Source organism: Ranitomeya variabilis, chromosome 1 (assembly GCF_051348905.1).
Source record: "Ranitomeya variabilis isolate aRanVar5 chromosome 1, aRanVar5.hap1, whole genome shotgun sequence".
Taxonomy (NCBI): Eukaryota; Metazoa; Chordata; class Amphibia; order Anura; family Dendrobatidae; genus Ranitomeya; species Ranitomeya variabilis.
The window spans coordinates 1,103,666,883-1,103,686,171 of NC_135232.1; the positions used below are offsets into that span (position 1 = coordinate 1,103,666,883).

Genomic DNA, 19,289 nt, shown 5'->3' on the forward strand with positions numbered 1-19,289 from the left:
CACTTAGCCTAGAGATGGCAGACTTGTGTGTATTATGCAAACCACTTTGCATCAAAAGAAGGATCCTTTACTGCTGAGCCAACAGAGTCATCATCAATCCTTCCCACATACCACCACCCCCAGATCTGTGTGAGCTGTCCCTATGTAATGTGTGGACATTTGGTTTATGTAAGAGGTGCGGTATTAACCAACTGTAAAGAAAATGGCACCATGATCATTCTCAGATAACAGAAACTCAAATTCCAAACTTAAGCTTGATGTTACAGTACGGTACTTAAAAAATTCTGGATGTGGCAGCTACTGCACAAATTCGTTGCCACACTCCGTTTTCTTGCCTGTCCCTTGGGATCTACCACCCACTGCTGCTCATAGCACTTTTAGATCACTGCAAAGTTCACCTATCGATAAAGAACCTGAACTTAGAGACTCCCAAAAAGCCCAGGGTACAGCACACTGTTATCGCAAGACATACAGTGTGTGCCTAGAGAAATGGCGTATCATTAATAGCGGCACACCAAGAAGCTGCTGGAGGACCCATGAGTAAGGGAGGTGGTCCGGATGCAGATAGCTGAATGCAAAGGTGGAACAGGTAGGTATCGGATCCCTCCTCCAACATCCAGCCTGTGTGTCCGAGTCCAAGCACAGCAGGTGTGATGATGTCACTAGATCGTGCCTGCTGCACAGGGTCTCAGTCAACACACCGCACACAGTGGAGCATGGAGGAATGGAGGAAGCAGAGTAATTATTATTCTTCATTTTATCAGTAAGCACTTGTAGGGGGGGATTGGGCCTCATAATGCGGAGAGGATTTGGGGGCATCATACTGTGTTGGGGATATAGTGACATCAAACTGTGTGGGGGTGCTAAGTGGCCATCATACTGTGTGGTAGGAATGTGCGGGACATCAAACTGTCTGTGGGCGGGGGGGGACTTTGAGGGCATCGTACTGTGCGAGGACTGTGGCGTGTTATCATAATGAGTGTTGGGGCCATCATACAGTGGGGGATCATACTTTGTGAGGTGCTGTGGGGGCACTATATTGTGGGAGAGACTAACTGTGGGGGCAGTGTGGGGGTATCAAAGTGTGAGTTGGGGAACAGTGGGGGGCATTAAGGAAGGCTGTCAGTGTAGTAACATCATACTATGTAGGGAAACTTTGAAAACATCATATAGTTACTGTGGGGGCATCATGATGTGGGAGGGAGTCACTGTGGGGGCTCATTATGTGTGAGAGAACTATAAGGGCATCAAAATGTGAGTCGGGATCTGTGAATGCATCACAACGTGGGAAGGCGGTCACTGTGTGGGCAGCATACTGTGCAGGGTAACTGTAATGGCATCTTACCGTGTGGAGGGTACTTTGAGGGCATCATACAGAACTTTTTAACACCGTTGGGGTATCATACTGTGTAGGGGTCACTATGGCAGCATCATGCTATGTTGGAAAACTACAGTATGGGGGCATCATACTTTTGCTGAGGTCACTGTGGGGGTCATGTTACTGAGCGTGTGGAAGTGTACTACGGAGGAATTTACTGTGGGGTATCATACTGTGTGATGAATGCATTTTTGGGGGTATTATAATCTATCAGTGCAATTAATGGGGTATTTTAGGTGAGATCACTAAGGGGCTTCAATATGGACAAAAACTACCATGTGTGTGCTGCAATACATATCCCTCTCCCTTTCTTTAGAAAAGTTAGGAAGTGTGACCTATAACTGCGCTTATGCCTCTGCCTTATCTGCCTATTCCACTGAATATTTCATATCTTTATTTTTGGGTGCCCAATCAGGACGTTTGCTATAGAGCCTCCTAATTTCTATTTTTGCCCCTGTCCCAAAGACCAACACCCAATTCTAAAAGTGAAACTTTTACTTGCCACTGTATTCTCCAGTTCAGTTTTCATTACTTCCATATACAGACAGGTTCCCTTTAAAGGCAAAATTGTTTCATCAAGCTAAAATATAGACCGATCTTTACCCGTTACATTGCAGGACTTCTGGGAAGCTGTTAACTCGAGGAAACATTCTCTCGTAGAATCGATCCAGGCTGGTATTCGAGTGTATCGTAGTAGATGAACTCCCATCTTCCTTCTCTCCCTGACTCATGGATTCCATACTGCTCTCCACAGAATCTTCAAAGATCTGGTTGGGTAACCGAGTCCTCTTATAGTTCTCATGCAGCGAAGGATTCGACGCTCCATCGGCAAGAGGCTGGAAGCACAAACACAACTGAATAAAGGGTTAATACTGTACCTCTTCCATCAACCATTTCTTCCATGGGACTTACAATCATAAAGCATAGTAATATTAATATAGAATATAATAATATATATATATACGGTATATATACGGTATATATATATATATATATATATATATATATATATATATTATATATATATATATATTTACAGCTGTGCTCAAAAGTTTACATACCCCGGCAGGATTTTTACTTTCTTGGCTTTTTTCAGAGAATATGTACGATAACACCAAAACTTTTTCTCCACTCATGGTTAGTGGTTGGGTGAAGCCATTTATTGTCAAACTACTGTGTATTCTCTTTACATCGTAATGACAACTCAAAACATCCAAATGACCCTGATCATAAGTTCACATACCCTGGTGATTTTGGCCTGATAACCTGCACAGAAGTTGACACAAATGGGTTTGAATGGCTACTAAAGGTAACATCCATGAGTGGAGAAAAAGTTTTGGTGTTATCATTCATATTCTCTGAAAAAAGGACAAGAAAGCAAAAATTCTGCCGGGGTATGTAAACTTTTGAGCACAACTGTATCATTCCGTTTACTGGGTGCAGCAGTTATGACACAATCAGAGCTTTTAGATTTAGAATGAAGCAGAGCTGAGAAAGCTAACCCCGCCCACACCAGATCAAACCCCACCTACACCACCTCTAACCCCACCCACACCACATCTAACTCTGCCCACACCAAGCTTTCCATGTACAAAGTTCATAGACATTGAGGTGTTTAGTTGCTGGACTAGTCCAGCAATGTTAATCTCTTAGTAATAAATCCTTCACTGTTAGTAAACTACAGCACACACTTTGACAAGTGACACATCACTGGTGTTTTCAGATTACACAGCAAAAACCTGTTGACAGATTCCCTTTAAATGCATGTCTTTAGGGCTAAAAATAAATTTTTGCAGTTGGGATTCATTAAAAATTTTGCACCATTTGGTTTTTATTTCCCTGCGCTTTCAACTTTGAAGCGGTTAAAAAAAAAACAGATAAAAGAGTTACACGCTCCTTTTACAGCTCTTGAAGATTACCATAATAATTGGACGAGTGCTATTCGTTGTTTTGACGGATAGCACTTGTCTCCATGTGCACAAGTTGTTTTTTTTCCCTCGGACAGTGTCTGTCCAAAGAAAAAAAATTGCAGCATGATCCAATGATCATTGAGTGCATAGGAATCATCAGACTGCACTCAGAAGACATCTGAGTGCAAACCGATTTCTTCACACAGACACAATGGAGAAGAATTTTTTTTTCCATCTTCTCCTTTGAGAGAATTGGATCACACTATGTTCACATTCTGATCAAAGATTGATCGGAGTGCGATTTGTATAATCAGCCCGATTCTGTTGGATGAGAGACACCACAGCCATCTACACCTGCCTTTAGAGCCTCTCATCGAGCTCGCTGACGGATTCTCAGCTAACTCATTCTGTACCCAGCAAATGGCAGAGCAACACAGAGGGTACAGAAGGTAAAAGGTGCTGATTTTTGTAACAAAACCCAATTGCAAGACTATTTAGCCCTAATTACATCCATTTAAGAAAAATAATGGTAATAGAACACTACATCAAAAAAAAAAAATGAATGAACTAAGTTTTGTCCACTACAGTACTTAGTATACCGCCATGCTCTGCACCCCTCAGGCTTTGTATTAAACATAACACCGTATATAACTATGCATGGAGTGTCCCTTTAAGGATGTGGAGCTGATTAAGATTTGTCTAGAGTACATGGTGAATTGTGGTTATATCAAAATTATTTTTCTCAAATAAAACCCTATAGTCAATTTAAATGCAAAATATAAAATCCCTGCCATCTTTTCTTGCGACTCCGATTAGGATAGATATGAATAGCTTTGCATATTAAAACAACCCAGCGCCACAGTGTATTGTTCCCTGCAATAATGCACACTTTATATGTATCTTTACTAGTTGGGGGATTATAAATCATAACAAAAATAAAAAATAAATAAATGTCTTAGAAAATATACAATCCCATAGACAGAGGTTGTTTTGCGCCTCCCGAGCATGGGCTCCGAATCCTTACCCTAAATTTTTGATTTATTGGATAAACAACTTTGGCCTTTAATGCGAAAGCGGCGACTCCGTTATTCGACAGCCGGTCACCTTCCTGTTAAAAAAAAAAAAAGAAGAAGAACGGAACGTCTATTACTTCGAGTCCTCGGTAACGGGAGGTTCGACTGGGGGAGGATGGGAGGAGAGTTTGGGTAACAATATTCAGACCATCAACCGCATCAATTTATTTCCCAACACAGCAAATCAATCTCAGAGTAGAAAAGAATATGAATAACCGTTATTTATAGAGATTGCATAAAATATGTGAATGCACCGGCGGGAATGGAAGATAAATAAACCATGAAGCATTATCCAATTATTCACACAAATAAAAGCTAACAGAGCAGAACGGCATTAAGGTGGCGAAAGCTGTTCCTCAATTAATTGTTATGCGTCTGATTATCCCCCGTGCTAACCATTAGCGCGAGATTTATGTGGCCGCTTCTCGACAAGGTACACTAAATACCGCTAATGCATGCACATGGCACGCTGGACGCCATTAGAACCTTATAGATGTGGGCGGTCTGTAGGTTTCCTCTGGAAGATATAATTAGTTGATCATTTTCATTATTCCAATCTCATATATCTTATATACGGACTCCCAGAGATGTCCAGGGGCAAAGCAGAAGTTTTCATCCTCCGAGGGCTTAGTCGCAGGAGTTGGAAATATATATTTTGTTTTAAACACGTCTTTGGGGTTATAAAAAATTTTTGCAATTAAAAATGTGCCACCATTTGGCATTTGATACTCTGCACATTGTATTTTGAGGGGTCTGTGGTCATAAATCAGCTGAATGGAGCTCAGAAAAAGAGAGATTAAAGACAAACTCCTTTTCAGATCGTCATATTGAGCTCTCTGACGGATTCTCAGTTAACTCATTCTGCAGCCGGCGATAGACAGTGCACCAGAAGACAAATGGTGCAAAATTTTTAATTGCAAAAAAAAACCTTATATTTTTGCTCCTGGGTTTCATACCCAGCCCAAAAGCTCTGCTTTATGAGACAGAAGCCGCACCATTCAGTCAAAGGTTCAGGTGATGATGGATGCTAATTTTTCTTGGTTTATGTGATTAACCATGCAAATGCCCAAGGTGCCTCAAAGTCATTGTGATTCTCATTCTGTTGTGTTAAGAAAGTCGGATATCAAAATCAAATGAAACATCATTTGAATTTGGCTTGGAGGAAGTCAGTGTGACAGTCCCAATACATTTCAGACACATATTTGCACTGAGAATCACGTAACCAAGATCAGAGTCATATCTCAAAGTCAGAGTCAGATCTCAAAGTCAGAGGTCAGAGTCAGATGTCAGATCTCAAAGTCAGAGTTCAGAGTCAGATCTCAAAGTCAGAGGTCAGAGTCAGGTCTCAAAGTCAGAGGTCAGAGTCAGATGTCATATCTCAAAGTCAGAGGTCAGAGTCAGAGTCATATCTCAAAGTCAGAGGTCAGAGTCAAATCTCAAAGTCAGAGGTCAGATCTCAAAGTCAGAGGTCAGATGTCAGATCTCAAAGTCAAAGGTCAGAGTCAGATGTCAGATCTCAAAGTCAGAGGTCAGATGTCAGATCTCAAAGTCAGAGGTCAGAGTCAGATGTCAGATCTCAAAGTCAGAGGTCAGAGTTAGATGTCAGTGTCAGATCTCAAAGTCAGAGGTCAGAGTCAGATGTCAGATCTCAAAGTCAGAGGTCAGAGTTAGATGTCAGTGTCAGATCTCAAAGTCAGAGTTCAGAGTCAGATGTCAGATCTCAAAGTCAGAGTTCAGAGTCAGATCTCAAAGTCAGAGGTCAGAGTCAGGTCTCAAAGTCAGAGGTCAGAGTCAGATGTCATATCTCAAAGTCAGAGGTCAGAGTCAGAGTCATATCTCAAAGTCAGAGGTCAGAGTCAAATCTCAAAGTCAGAGGTCAGATCTCAAAGTCAGAGGTCAGATGTCAGATCTCAAAGTCAAAGGTCAGAGTCAGATGTCAGATCTCAAAGTCAGAGGTCAGATGTCAGATCTCAAAGTCAGAGGTCAGAGTCAGATGTCAGATCTCAAAGTCAGAGGTCAAAGGCAGATGTTAGAGTTAAATATCGAGCACAGATCTCAAAGTCAGAGTCAGATGTCAGAATCAGATGTTAAAGTCAGATGTCAAAGTTACAAATCAACGTCAGATGTAAAAGTCAAATTTCATATTCAAATGTCAAAGTCACATGTCAAAAAAGACATTATTCTGATGTTTGACTTTGATATCTGATCATGTTCTAAAGTGGACACTGTAAAAGCCACTCTTCCACACCACAGTAATGACTTACCTCCTGCAGGGGCTGCAGTCTGAAGTCTTTCACTTTCATCTTCTTCTTGGCTTTAGAGGCCACATCATGGGTGTCCTGGATAACATCAGGCTTGCTGTTCTCCTGAATAACAACTTTTTCCTTTTCCTGCAGCAAAAAAAAAATAAGTCCAGTGTGAAAATGTTCATTCCTGTAGAGATGAAACTACGGCCACGATGACCCACCGACCATAGAAAACTTTATCTAAGTGACATATGGTAACTGCTCAAATGCGGACCGCTTAATCTGTGATCTGTATATTATCATCACAAATAGCACAGATAGCAGGCAGATGTACGGAGTGGGCAATCTCGGGGAGCTGATGGGCAACAAGGCAGTCAAGGTGCTGCTATCTCAATCCTTCTATCAAGCCCATCTAGTGTAAAAAACATGCAATCAATGTCCCCTGATTCAAGTCCACTAAGAGAACAAAGAAATACGGTAAATGAAAAAAGTTAAATAATTAAAAATCTGATTAAAATATAAAAATATTATTCTATGTGCCAAAATTAACAAAAGTTAAACTTCAGAATTGCTTTTTATTGGTCTCTTGCTTTTCCCCAAAAAATGCAATATAAAATACTCTAAAATGGTACAAATAAAAATTATAGCTTGACATGAGAAAAAAAACAAACCCTCACATTACTCCATTAATAGAAAAACAAAAAAAACATGGGTCACTCACACACAGAGAAATCTAAACCATTATGGGGGGTGTGTTCTTTTTCTGCTGTATTGCTGTCTGCCTATGATTGGCCAGCATCATACAGGGAAAAGAGGTACACGCCCCCCGTGAAAATGAACTGACAACACCCAACTGGACTTAATAAAAGATAACTCATTAGGTGCCAAATACTTTGACTGCTAATATCTCCGCAACAGAAATGCAAAAAAACACGTTTTATTCTGCTCTTCACAATCAACATGAAAAATATGGTGAAAAGTCATCTGCAAAATATCAACAGTAAGGGCTCTTCCCCTCTTGTGATATAATCGGACAAGTGCAATCTGATAAAAAAAAAAAAATCGGATTGCGCTCGGCAGAATGTTAACCTATAGGGCAACTCATATCTTTGATTATTTTCTTTTGCCGAATTAGCATGTGAAAAACAATCATAGAATGCTGCAATTACATCATGAATTGGATCACACTCATCCATCTAAGTCGATGGGTGTGTGTGAAACATCGCACTGCACTCGGATATCACCTGAGTGCAGTGCGATTCCTGTTGACGTCGGCAGTAGAGGAGATGGAGAAATTACTTTCTCCATCTCCTCCGCACCTGTGCTATGATTCTCTCATGCCAGAGGTTTGGAGCACAAAGCACTGACACTTGGCTTCTGCTTGCAGCAGAGCAGGAGCCGAGTGTCATTAGAATATTACATCCGAGGCTCTCGCATCAGATGGGCTACGCTAGTGTGTCTCCGGCCTTATTCTGATTTTACACAGCTGAAGCTTTTGTTCCTCCGCACTCTAAAATGGTTGTCCAGGTTTTTGATGAAAGGCTTCAGAAGGTAAGTGACTGCAGACTATTGAATCCTCATAGTGCGCGGTTAGCACGCTGTCAGGATTCTCCGGTACAGAGAGCAACATTGGGCGATCATATGACAACTGAATTGAGGGAGGCCACGCATATCTATTTGTACTGTAGCCTTGCTGCTGGCAAGAGGGTTACAGCAGACTTTTATCTCAAACCTGGACAACTCTTTAGGCCGTGTTCGCATGTCCAGTAGTGATCAGTTAGAACGGATCCAGCAGCAATCCGTTGTAAAAAAAAAGTTTTGTGCAGACAAAACTTTTTAGTCCTTATCTAAATAACTGATCTCTGCTGGATCAGTTTTTTTTAACTTTGAAGTCTATGCAAACCTGATCCACTAATCAGCTATACGTTTTTATTTCATTCGTAATCGATCTGACTTTTACTTACTGGATTCAGTAAGCAAAAAAGGATCCACTGCTGGATTCAGTAAGCAAAAAAGGATCCACTACTGGATTTAGTAAGAAAAAATGCATCTGTTACAAATTTAGGAAAAATGGATGACTAATTTATGGATCCGTTTTCCATTGACTTCAAAGTTTTAAAAAAATCTATTTCTGTTTGTTTTTTGAAAACACCCATGGAGTCAAAATCGTCAATACACCTCAACGTTACAAAATTCTGTGAAAAAAATAGTCTCACTTTTGGCATTGCTGTGTGAGAAATTTCCCATGCAGCAATCGCCATAAAGTGAGACTCGGAACTATAGTAACCTCTCAGTGATGCACTGCAGGAGCCATTGTCTCCTGTCAGTGTGTCACTGAGGGTCCTATAGGGTCCTGTAAGATGCGACATTTCTGGGGCAGCTGCAGACTGGTATTTGTAGCCGGGGGGGGGGGGAAATATCCGTGGCCCCTCTCTAGGCTATGAATATCAGCCCGCAGCTGTCTGCATAGCCTTTCTGGCTATAAAATATAGGGGGACCCCACGTCATTTTTTGGGGAGGTCCCCCTATTTTAATAGCCAGTAAAAGCTAATGAGAAAATTGCTGATAAATTATTAACCCTTTTAAGTTCTTTAAAAAATTATGTTTTCAAAATGATGGTAATGTAAAGTAGACATGTGATAAATGTTATTTATTATCCATTTTGTGTGATGCAACACTCTGTTTAAGAACAAATACATTGAAAGTTTGAAAATTGCAAAATTTTCAAATTTTTCAATTTTTTTTTACAAATAATCATAAAAAATAATCGGCCTAAATTTACTACTACCATAAAGTACAATGTGTCACGAAAAACAATCTCAGAATCACTTGGATACGTTGAAGAGTTCCAGAGTTATTACCACATAAAGTGACACTGGTCAGAATTGTAAAAAAAAACCATCATGCCATTTTTTATGCTATTTTCTTAACTCTAATACACAGGTACATAGAAATGCACTGCTACTGTATATAGTGATGAATTTCTATATTCCAGTACAATGAAATACAATTTACTTTCAACTACAGAAAATTCTCCTTCACTTTTCAGTGCAGTCTGTGACCCATTGATTTTGCTGGTGACTGCAATGATACAGGTTGGGAGTTCAAATCCCAATGAGATCAATCTTCAAGAAAAGAGAAGGAGGAGTTATTTAAATACATTTTCATATGTACAGAACAGAGAGACGCGAACCACATCCCCCAGAAAAATGGGAGGAGGAAAAAGGTAGCAGTGAAGACTGCAGGAAACACATTGCAGACCGAGTTGGTGAAGGTTGGGACATAGCTCTGATCTCGTAGGACAGCTCCCCAAAATCAGGCCTGGATCTGAAACTGGTGGGAGCTATGGATTTACTATTCTAAGTGCAAAGGCAAAAAATAACCCAGCGTTAGGGAGCCAAGAGGTCGTGCTCTCTCACTGTTGTAGTGTGTTAGTTCTTATGGTCAGTGAGGTCCTCTTTCTCTCGTGTAGAGAGTAAGCTCTAATGGTCAGGGGGTCTTCTCTCTCTCCTGTAGAGTGTAAGCTCTTATGGTCAGCGGGGTCCTCTCTATCTCCTGTAGAGTGTAAGCTCTTATGATCAGTGGGGTCCTCTCTCTCCTGTAGAGTGTAAGCTCTTATGGTCAGCGGGGTCCTCTCTCTCCTGTACAGTGTAAGCTCTTATGGTCAGCGGGGTCCTCTCTATCTCCTGTAGAGTGTAAGCTCTTATGGTCAGTGAGGTCTTCTCTATCTCCTGTAGAGTGTAAGCTCTTATGGTCAGCGGGGTCCTCTCTCCTGTAGAGTGTAAGCTCTTATGGTCAGCGGGGTCCTCTCTCCTGTAGAGTGTAAGCTCTTATGGTCAGCGGGGTCCTCTCTCCTGTAGAGTGTAAGCTCTTATGGTCAGCGGGGTCCTCTCTCTCCTGTAGAGTGTAAGCTCTTACGGTCAGTGGGGTCCTCTCTCTCCTGTACAGTGTAAGCTCTTACGGTCAGTGGGGTCCTCTCTCTCCTGTAGAGTGTAAGCTCTTATGGTCAGTGAGGTCCTCTCTTTCTCTCCTGCAGAGTGTAAGCTCTTATGATCAGTGGGGTCCTCTCTCTCCTGTAGAGTGTAAGCTCTTACGGTCAGTGGGATCCTCTCTCTCCTGTAGAGTGTAAGCCTTATGATCAGTGGGGTCCTCTCTCTCGGGTAGAGTGTAAGCTCTTATGGTCAGTGAGGTCCTCTATCTCCTCTGTAGAGTGTACGTTCTTATGGTCAGTGGGGTCCTCTCTTTGTCTCCTGTAGAGTGTAAGCTCTTATGGTCAGTGGGGTCCTCTCTCTCCTGTAGAGTGTACGTTCTTATGGTCAGTGGGGTCCTCTCTTTGTCTCCTGTAGAGTGTAAGCTCTTATGGTTAGTGAGGTCCTCTCTCTCCTGTAGAGTGTAAGCTCTTATGGTCAGTGGGTTTCTCTCTCTCCTGTAGAGTGTAAGCTCTTATGATCAGTGGGGTCCTCTCTCTCCTGTAGAGTGTAAGCTCTTATGGTCTGCGGGGTCCTCTCTCTCCTGTAGAGTGTAAGCTCTTCTGGTCAGCGGGGTCCTCTCTCTCCTGTAGAGTGTAAGCTCTTATGGTCAGCGGGGTCCTCTCTCTCCTGTAGAGTGTAAGCTCTTATGGTCTGCGGGGTCCTCTCTCTCCTGTAGAGTGTAAGCTCTTATGGTCAGTGGGGTTCTCTCTCTCCTGTAGAGTGTAAGCTCTTATGGTCAGTGGGGTTCTCTCTCTCCTGTAGAGTGTAAGCTCTTCTGGTCAGCGGGGTCCTCTCTCTCCTGTAGAGTGTAAGCTCTTATGGTCAGCGGGGTCCTCTCTCTCCTGTAGAGTGTAAGCTCTTATGGTCAGCGGGGTCCTCTCTCTCCTGTAGAGTGTAAGCTCTTATGGTCTGCGGGGTCCTCTCTCTCCTGTAGAGTGTAAGCTCTTATGGTCAGTGGGGTTCTCTCTCTCCTGTAGAGTGTAAGCTCTTATGGTCAGCGGGGTCCTCACTCTCCTGTAGAGTGTAAGCTCTTATGATCAGTGGGGTCCTCTCTCTCCTGTAGAGTGTAAGCTCTTATGGTCAGTGAGGTCTTCTCTCTCCTGTAGAGTATAAACTCTTATGGTCAGCGGGGTCCTCTCTCGCTATCTCTTGTACAAAGTAAGACCTTATAGTCATCAGGTTCCTTTCTCTCTCTCCTCTTCTCCATGTGTATTTTATGAGAAATTACAAGCTTTCCAGTTTTCAGATTCAAGCGAAGCCAGAAAAATCTAATGTCAAAAGATCCGCTCATCTCTGGAAGCTGGAGACAAGAAGGAAACTTAGACTTTATTACTGGCAAAAAATAATACGACTGCCTGTTTCCAGTCCTATAAAAACGTCACTTGTGACCAGTACCCCGCCGTTTCTTTGAAGTCTGTGAGTTGCAGGTTGGTGAAGGACAAAGTTAAGCTGACACTTAGTTAAATGTGACATTTCATTTTATCGTCACCTCTCTGCTGCCTTGTGCAGCCCTGTCCCTCTTTAATCTTCTCACTTCCTCACTGCCAGCGGCCACTTGATCTCTGTCACTGGGCTCCCACATGTTGTTACTCTCACTAATCTCTGCACAGTTACATGAAAGGGGAACCATTCAGCCTTCTATATGCTCAAATAGAAGCTCTGCTCTGATATGTTCTATGCTGGATAAAAGGTTTATCAGCAGCAGCAATAAAGGCGATTGGTTCAGCACTGAGGATGTTATTGACTGCACTAAGGATGGGGAGAATTGTGCAGAATCAAAAATTTTTTTAAAATTATTTCTGAAAATCACACCACATCTTTTGGGAAGTTGGACAAAAAGACCAACCAAGCAGTTTCTTAAATTTTTTCAGCTCCGAAGGAAGTCCTTGCTCTCTTAGAGTACATTATTCTAATAGATAGGTTTCTTTTTGGGTAACCATACATCGAAAATAATAACCAGCAAGGACTGCAGATATATAGCATGGACAGTTTGGCAGTTATAGGGATTTCACTTTTAAACTGTTATTGTGCCATAGGGTTGCTCCCTAGATGAAGCTGTTCTTGCGAAACACGCATTGGGTACAGTGGGATATCACCTTCTGACATTGATGATGCACTACTGGAGCCAGGTAAATATATAATGGACATAACTGTGATATGATCCCTTCTGGATCATTTATAAAGATGGGGGTTTTACTGCTATTTTTTTATATTTACTCACTGTAATGAATGCTTCATGCTGATTTACTAAATTATATTATACTAGATGGTGGCCCGATTCTAACGCATCGGGTATTCTAGAATATGTACAGTAGTATATAGTACAGCCCACGCAGTATATAACACAGCCCACACAGTATATAACACAGCCCATGTAGTATATAACACAGCCCAAGTAGTATATAAACACAGCCCACGCAGTATATAACACAGCCCACGTAGTATATAACACAGCCACGTAGTATATTGCCCAGCCACGTAGTATATTGCCCAGCCACGTAGTATATAGCACAGCCCACGTAGTATATAGCACAGAGACGTAGTATATAACACAGCCCACGCAGTATATAACACAGCCCATGCAGTATATAACACAGGCCACGCAGTATATAACACAGCCCACGCAGTATATAACAGCCCACGCAGTATTTAACACAGCCCACACAGTATATAACACAATAACTCATATAGAGACAGCTCATGGTTATATATAATTAATCAGGTATTAATACCATTAGTACCAAGGACTATATGACCTATCATCATATATTAAATATCAACACTGAAAAAGATGACACAAGGTCAGAGTTATAACTTAGAAAAAACTTTATTGAAGATAACAAGCAAGTGTACGGAGGGAAAAAGTGGCTACACAGAGAGGGCGTTATAAAGATGACAGGGAGGCACGTACCTAGGATGGCAGTACTTCATAGTTGCACCACAATGTTACCCATAAAAAATAATCAAAAATATAAAAAGTAACTTTAAAAAAGAAACAAACATAAAGAAAAAGAATGGGTGGAGTAATGCTATGCGGTATTTAAATACTGTATTCCATATGCACACTACGATAGGACACAATAGTAGCCATAGTGGTATATGAAGTCATAATAGTCGTCCTAGCTAGCAAAGGATGGCAGTACTTCATAGTTACACTGCAATGTTACCCATAAAAAATAATCAAAAATATATAAAGTAACCTAAAAAAGAAACAAACATAAAGAAAAAAATGGGTGGAATAATACTATGCGGTATTTAAATGCGGTATTCCATATGCAGACTATAATAGGACACAATAATAGCTATAATGGTATATGAGATCACAATAATAGTCCTGGCTAACAGCATAATAATAGTATAATAAGTACACCACCGTAACAGAGTACCTACCGCAGAAAAAGGCTGACAATCCCAGGGAGACTGGGTTCCTGCAGAACTGGGCCGACTTCTCAGTTGGCTACAGGCTCTACGCTAGGGACGGGCTGCACCTCAATGGGGAAGGTGCAGCTGTGCTGGGGGAGAAAATGGTTAGAAGGTTGGAGGAGTGTTTAAACTAGGGATTGGGGGGGAGGGTATTCATTTTATAGGAGGGGAAGATAGTGCAGATAGAGAGCTGGGCACAAATAAGGAAGTTGGGGGTGGCGGTGGCATGGGGGGTGGGGTTAGAACAGTTAATAATTTAAGAAAGAATAGAGGTACAGAGAGGAACATCAAGTGCATGTATACTAATGCCAGAAGCCTCGCCAACAAAATGGATGAATTAGAACTAATGTTGTTGGAACATAATTATGACATGGTGGGGATATCTTAAACATGGCTGGATGAGAGCCATGACTGGGCTGTTAACTTGCAGGGCTATAGCCTGTTCAGAAATGACCGTACAGATAAGCGAGGGGGTGGGGTGTGTCTATATGTAAAATCTTCCTTAAAACCCATCCTGCGTGATAATATAGGTGAATTTAATGAAAATGTAGAGTCCCTGTGGGTGGAGATAAGGGGAGGGGGAAAAAATAATAAATTACTGATAGGGGTTTGTTATAAATCTCCAAAACTAATGGAAGCAATGGAGAATATCCTCGTAAAGCAAATAGATGAAGCTGCGACTCAAGGAGAAGTCATTATTATGGGGGACTTCAACTACCCTGAAATAGATTGGGGAACAGAAACCTGCAGTTCCAGTAAAGGTAATCGGTTTTTGACAACTATGAGAGACAATTACCTTTCACAACTGGTTCAGGACCCAACAAGGAGGGGGGCACTGCTAGACCTAATATTAACCAACAGGCCAGACCGCATATCAAATATAAGGGTTGGGGGTCACTTGGGGAATAGTGATCACAAAATAATAAGTTTTCATGTAACCTTTAATAAGATGGGTAGTAGGGGGGTGACAAGGACACTAAACTTCAGGAGGGCAAATTTCCAACGGATGAGAGAGGATCTTGGTGCAATTAACTGGGACGATATCCTGAGACACAAAAATACACAAAGAAAATGGGAGACATTTATTAGCATCCTGGATAGGACCTGTGCACAGTATATACCGTATGGGAATAAACATACTAGAAATAGGAGGAAACCAATATGGCTAAATAGAGCTGTAAGGGGCGCAATAAGGGACAAAAAGAAAGCATTTAGAGAATTAAAGGAAGTAGGTAGTGAGGAGGCATTAAATAAATACAGAAAATTAAATAAATTCTGTAAAAAGCAAATCAAGGCAGCAAAGATTGAGACAGAGAGACTCATTGCCAGAGAGAGTAAAAATAATCCCAAAATATTCTTTAACTATATAAATAGTAAGAAACTAAAAAATGACAGTGTTGGCCCCCTTAAAAATAGTCTGGGTGAAATGGTGGATGAGGATGAGGAAAAAGCCAATATGCTAAATGACTTTTTTTCATCAGTATTTACAAAAGAAAATCCCATGGCAGACAAAATGACTAGTGATAAAAATTCCCCATTAAATGTCACCTGCTTAACCCAGCAGGAAGTACGGCGGCGTCTAAAAATAACTAAAATTGACAAATCTCCGGGCCCGGATGGGATACATCCCCGAGTACTGCAGGAACTAAGTACAGTCATTAATAGACCATTATTTTTAATCTTTAAAGACTCCATAATAACAGGGTCTGTACCACAGGACTGGCGTATAGCAAATGTGGTGCCAATATTCAAAAAAGGGGCAAAAACTGAACTCGGTAATTATAGGCCAGTAAGCTTAACCTCTACTGTGGGTAAAATCCTGGAGGGCATTCTAAGGGATGCTATACTGGAGTATCTGAGGAGGAATAACCTCATGACCCAGTATCAGCACGGGTTTACTAGGGACCGTTCATGTCAGACTAATTTGATCAGCTTCTATGAAGAGGTAAGTTCCGGACTGGACCAAGGGAACCCAGTGGACATAGTATATATGGACTTTTCCAAAGCTTTTGATACGGTGCCACACAAAAGGTTGTTACATAAAATGAGAGTAATGGGGATAGGGGAAAATATGTGTAAGTGGGTTGAGAGCTGGCTCAGGGATAGGAAACAAAGGGTGGTTATTAATGGAGCACACTCGGACTGGGTCACGGTTAGCAGTGGGGTACCACAGGGGTCAGTATTGGGCCCTCTTCTTTTTAACATATTTATTAATGACCTTGTAGGGGGCATTCAGAGTAGAATTTCAATATTTGCAGATGACACTAAACTCTGCAGGGTAATCAATACAGGGGAGGACAATTTTATATTACAGGATGATTTATGTAAACTAGAAGCTTGGGCTGATAAATGGCAAATGAGCTTTAATGGGGATAAATGTAAGGTCATGCACTTGGGTAGAAGTAATAAGATGTATAACTATGTGCTTAATTCTAAAACTCTGGGCAAAACCGTCAATGAAAAAGACCTGGGTGTATGGGTGGATGACAAACTCATATTCAGTGGCCAGTGTCAGGCAGCTGCTACAAAGGCAAATAAAATAATGGGATGTATTAAAAGAGGCATAGATGCTCATGAGGAGAACATAATTTTACCTCTATACAAGTCACTAGTGCGACCACACTTAGAATACTGTGCACAGTTCTGGTCTCCGGTGTATAAGAAAGACCTAGCTGAACTGGAGCGGGTGCAGAGAAGAGCAACCAAGGTTATTAGAGGACTGGGGGGTCTGCAATACCAAGATAGGTTATTACACTTGGGGCTATTTAGTTTGGAAAAACGAAGACTAAGGGGTGATCTTATGTTAATGTATAAATATATGAGGGGACAGTACAAAGACCTTTCTGATGATCTTTTTAATCATAGACCTGAGACAGGGACAAGGGGGCATCCTCTACGTCTGGAGGAAAGAAGGTTTAAGCATAATAACAGACGCGGATTCTTTACTGTAAGAGCAGTGAGACTATGGAACTCTCTGCCGTATGATGTTGTAATGAGTGACTCATTGCTTCAATTTAAGAGGGGACTGGATACCTTTCTGGAAAAGTATAATATTACAGGGTATATATATTAGATTCCTTGATAGGGCGTTGATCCAGGGAACTAGTCTGATTGCCGTATGTGGAGTCGGGAAGGAATTTTTTTCCCCATGGTGGAGTTACTCTTTGCCACATGGGGTTTTTTTGCCTTCCCCTGGATCAACATGTTAGGGCATGCTAGGTTAGGCTATGGGTTGAACTAGATGGACTTACAGTCTTCCTTCAACCTTAATAACTATGTAACTATGTAACTATGTAGTATATAGCACCGCCCATGTAGTATATAATACAGCCACGAAGTATATTGCACAGCCACGTAGTATAAAGCCCTTGCAGTATCTAACATAGCCCACGTAGCATATACCAATGTGGGCACCATATCCCTGTTAAAAAAGAAAATAAATAATAGTTATATAATAACCTTCCGGCGGCCCCCAGATCCAGCCCAGGCCTTTAGCAATGCTCGTCGCTCCGCTCCGCTCCCAGTAATGCATTGCGGCAATAACACGTGATGATGTAGCGGTCTCGTGAGACCGCTACGTCATTTCCGGTCATTGCCGCAATGGTTTCTTGGGACCGGAGCATCGCATGGAGCGGGAAAGACGCCGGAAGGTGAGAATATAATTATTTTTAATTTTTTTATTATTTTTAACATTATATGTTTTTACTATTGATGCTGCATAGGCAGCATCAATAGTTAAAAGTTGGTCACACAGGGTTAATAGCAGTGTTAAGAGACTGCGTTACACCGAGTTTTGCCGCGGTGTAACACAGTCTGTTTAACGGACTGCTAAACCGCAATGGGGGCACTGACTGGTGGGGAGTAGGGAAAGGCGAATTCGCGGCCAGACTGTCCCCGTCGTTGATTGAATCAGCGACGCGGGATTTCCGTGACAGACAAACAGAAGTGACCCTTAGACGATTATATAGTAGATAGTCAGTTGCAGTAAAAACATTTATTTTACTTTTATCTTGGTATCGACTTACCAGTCTAGACTGTAAAGTAAATTGTTTACAACAAATATACCCCTATACATGGCATTATATTTATTATTCATTCAGCAAAGGTTTTTTTCATTATGGCTTTATTATTTTTATAGCGATATCCCCTGGTTTTTTCTTTGCTTGTGGTTTTCTATTCTGCATTCATCATATTTATATGCTTGTTTTTATTTAATATTAATAAAGGTTATATTGATTTTATTGGCGCGCAATTTTTTAAATTGGTGTTCTCTACGATACTTGCATTTAAGCCTTAATTACATGGATTGTGTGTATAGGTGTTTACATAAGGTTGCTAAGGTCTAAAATTACACACAGAGCTTTTACTTGCCCTCTTTACATCCAGCGTGGCTTCTCCGTCCCTGCCTTTGTTGAACAGAGATCGAGACAGCAGATTGACTATAGGACTTGTAACTGCTGCAGCCAATCACTGGGCTCAGCGTCTCCAACAATGTAGATGGCATAACTCACCGAGCCCAGTAATTTGTCACTGAGACATCACCGCTGCAGCCGATCAACAAAGGATCTTGCTGGTCGGGGGGACAGTTAAAGAGTAATAAACCCTGCACTAGACACAGAAGACAGGTAGAGAGTGGCAGACCCTGCACTATGCAGAAAGACCTGACCATACACATAGAGGGCAGCTACAGAGTGACAGACCCCGCACTACACATGGAGGTCAGATAGAGAATGGCAAACCCCGCACTGCACATGAAAAGCAGGATAAGAGAGATAGACTCTGTACTACATAATGAAGACAGGTAGCGAGTGCCAGACCCCGCACTACACATTGAGGGAAGATAGGTAGTGACAGATCCTGTACTACACATGGAGGAAAGGTACAGAGTGACAGACCCTGCACTACTCATGGAGGACAGCTAGAGAGTAACTGGCCCCACACTACACATGGAAGGAAGATAGAGAATGACAGACCCCACACTGTTCATGGAGGAAAGGTAGAGAGTGACAGACCCTGAACTACACACAGAGGACAGGTAGGAAGACAGATCCTGCACTATGCATGGAGGACAAGCAGATAGTGACAGATCCCACACTACACAAGGATGGCAATTAGAAAGTGACAAAAGTCGCACTACTTGTTCCTAACACGCTTGTCAGGTCCAAGAACTTGTATCCTAGCCTTCTGCACCCGCCAGTGCTTTCTTCAACGGCAGTCGAGTCTGCTGCACCCGCCAGTGCTTTCCTCAACGGCAGCCGAGCCAGCTGCACCCGCCAGTGCTTTCCTCA

The 19,289-nt window shown here is 41.8% G+C and overlaps 1 protein-coding gene across 1 annotated transcript in view; it reads right to left on the reverse strand.

The window, feature by feature from the left end:
* EVC (EvC ciliary complex subunit 1) overlaps positions 1 to 19,289 on the reverse strand; it is a 122,757-nt gene that overhangs the window by 94,868 nt on the left and 8,600 nt on the right. The window contains exons 2-4 of the mRNA XM_077280124.1: positions 6,626 to 6,751; positions 4,313 to 4,396; positions 1,982 to 2,214 (exon numbers count right to left, since the gene is read on the reverse strand). Coding sequence (XP_077136239.1) covers positions 1,982 to 2,214; positions 4,313 to 4,396; positions 6,626 to 6,751 — 443 coding nt within the window. The remainder of the gene's footprint in view (positions 1 to 1,981; positions 2,215 to 4,312; positions 4,397 to 6,625; positions 6,752 to 19,289) is intronic.